The sequence below is a fragment of the Austrofundulus limnaeus genome, unplaced genomic scaffold (assembly GCF_001266775.1).
Source record: "Austrofundulus limnaeus strain Quisiro unplaced genomic scaffold, Austrofundulus_limnaeus-1.0 Scaffold548, whole genome shotgun sequence".
NCBI classification, from domain to species: Eukaryota; Metazoa; Chordata; class Actinopteri; order Cyprinodontiformes; family Rivulidae; genus Austrofundulus; species Austrofundulus limnaeus.
The window spans coordinates 179,610-182,624 of record NW_013952950.1 but is presented as its reverse complement, the minus strand read 5'-3'; the positions used below and the strand labels follow the sequence as shown (position 1 = coordinate 182,624).

The following is a 3,015-nucleotide window of genomic DNA, read 5'->3' as shown; positions in this document are numbered from 1 at the left end:
TGTAAACACTGAATGAGATTATCATTACACAACAATAATCAAGATAAGGTATTGTTCCCAATATTTAAGTTTTGTTTTTGTTTTTTTAACTTAAGTGTATTTTTGGTCTTACTGTGCAGCTGTTTATCACTTTGCTTATTGTGTTACTATTGTTTCACACATCCTCTGCTATGTCATGACATTTAAAAATAAAAGAAAAATATTTACTAATACTGTTATCACCACTACTACTACTAATATCAATAATAATAATAATAATAATAATATGTTGCAAGATTTCTTATTTAGTAATTTTTTAGAGTATTTATTTGATGTACATTGCAGAAAATGAGTCATTTTTCTTGTGCTTACCTGAACCAACACAAAGAATCTTTTCTTCCATCGTTTCCACACATTTTTGCCTATGGCCCATAGGTACCTGTGGACAAAAATAGAATTGTTTTACACCAAAAGATACAATAAAGTTCCAGAGTTTTTGTGTTACATTTGAAAAGCTGTTTTGTCATCTGTCTACTTCAAGAGAATTGAAATCTGATGTACAATGCTGCACAGAGTAATGCATCCACTGACATCTTCTGGTGAACAACCGTCACTACAACTGAACACATAAAAACACAGATCACAGTCAGAATCTCTTTATTTGATGTTACACATACAAGGAATTTGGCTTGGTGACAGCACACATTTAAGACATGTAACAAGCACACAGAAAATTAACAAGTAATATACTAAGATGAGTTTAACATATACACAAACTGAGGTTTAATATCTATACACAAACTATGATTTAAAGAATTTTACAAATGATGTAGGTACTAACAGAGTATTTGCATCTATACATTAGTGCATTAGAACTTCTATTTATCAGACATGAAACCACAAAGTCATCGGACTAAATAAACAGCTTTCATTATTTAAAAAACAAATTTACGAGAAAAATTAAAAAGTGGGTATTAAAAAAGTTTCTCAAAGACAGAACTGGATTCACATTCCAACATCATTTTACAAACAAGGTCAAAGCATCAAGACTGAAAAGTCACATCTTGTTTTTTTTTTTTTTTTGTGGAAATGAACAGATTCCTTCTGCAAAGTACAGTATTTTCTTCTTTCAGATGTTCTCRTCGTACTAATATTTAATATTCACTTTGCATATTGCTGTCATATAGCTTTTTTTGTSAATAACACTGTAAAGCATRCCGCACAGATATATCCTGGTATAGTGAAGTATAATGTGTATCTTTCTGTATATTGTGTASTATGTGTACATTATWTGTAAAGTATCTGTATAGTGTTAATAATAGAGAGACACGAACAGCCGGAAACAAATTCCTTGCTTGTGTCAACATACTTGGCCAATAAACCTGATTCTGATTCTCTCTTCAGGGGTCTCCACAGCGAGTCATCTTCCTCCATCTSTCTCTGTCCTCTGCATCTTCTGTCCTCACYTCAACTATCTCCACATCCTCTTGAACTGATTCAATGTATCTCCTCTTTTAAAGGTTATCTAACATTATTCTATTATTACACCTACGGTCAATTTTCTGAACATGTCCAAACCATTTCTATCAAAACCTATATAAAAAAGAAAAAAATTATACCAAAATGTATTTCAAAGTAAGAAATGTGACCCAAAGTCATATTTAAGCCAGCATCTAACAGGATTACTAAGATGAGTTCCCAAAAGCAGGCTTTTGTTGGGGTTTGTATTTTGTCTGTTGTCTCCCTCTTGTGTCCTCCTTGTGTTATTACTCATCATCTCTCCTCAGTCTGTTTCCTGCTGTTTACCTGTTCAATTATCTCTCACCTGTCAGTAGTTYCCAATTAGTTTTCCTCAGCTGTTGTTCATCCTCTCTCTTCCTCTGTGTGTATAAATGCTGTTCTCTTCATTCTCCGCTGGATCATTACATGGCTTCGTTCAACTGTCTCGTTCTCCTCGTATTCCTTGTGTTTTTGTTACTTTTGCTGCCACGTCAGCATTTTGTTTTGTTAAATAAGTTTCTTTATTTAAACTCTTATCTTCTGTCCGGACTTGGGTGCATTCTGCAAACAAACCTGACAGAATGATCCAGCCACAATTAGATCCTACCAAGAGGATTATTTTTTTTTACTTTATGGAGAGGGAGAACCTCTTCTCCCCTCTTGGTGAGTGGGGCAAGGGTTCAGCCAGGAGGCGGGGATATGGAGGTTGAAGCTCAGGAGTGGAGGTCCTCCCGTCGCCGTTGTTGGTGGAGGAGGAAGAGTGGCRAAGAACTCAGTTCTGGGGAACCYGTCTGGCGTTCAGGACTGCTCCACCATCTCCATCATCTCACTCTCCTCTGTCGCCAGCGGAGAAAGGCTGCGGCTGCTCCTGAGTTTCCAGAGTAAGACCCCAACTACGATCCCAAGAGCGATCCTTTCTGCCCCGAGTATACTGGGTACAGCCCCGCCGAGCTGTTGGATTACTGCTCCGCTGAGCCGATGTCTCGCTCTCGTTTCTTGCAGTTGCATATCAGATCTGCACAACAGTCAGGAGGAATTTTGGACCATTCCTCTTCACAAAACTTTTTCAGTTCAGCAATATGACTCCCGCTTACGCTTCGCGTGCGGGGCTCATTATAATCACCTGCAATAAACAATTGCAGGATGATTTGGTGATGACATTATGGGTGACATAAGGGGTATTAGCAAGAAAATATATCATTATGAAAACTAAAGAGAAGGGACGGAATGGTGGGAAACAAGGAAGACGGAGGGAATGTGTTTAGGAAGAGTAGGAGAGGGAGGAGAAGTGGGGGAAAGAGGAAGAGAGAAAAATAGAAAAAGAAAACATGTATACAATATATTTTTACATTCCAAATGTCAGTAGCAACCACATAATTATGACCCTGCATGCGAAGCGTAAGCGGGAGTCGTTGTTTTTGTACTGTTTATTTATTTATTTTTTCTGTGATTTTTGGTCAACCGTAGCACAAAAACAGCTGCACTGATCAACATGAAATTTGTCAGGACTGTAGAAGAGTCTGACCTATACTGAGC

General features: G+C 37.3%; 1 protein-coding gene across 1 annotated transcript in view; it reads right to left on the bottom strand.

The window, feature by feature from the left end:
• Window positions 1-3,015, bottom strand: part of LOC106530697 (calcium-dependent secretion activator 1) — a gene marked incomplete at its 3' end in the record, with an annotated part of 178,663 nt that overhangs the window by 109,895 nt on the left and 65,753 nt on the right. Inside the window, 1 exon segment of the mRNA XM_014026371.1 lies at window positions 352-418. Within this exon segment, the coding sequence (XP_013881825.1) occupies window positions 352-418 (67 nt within the window).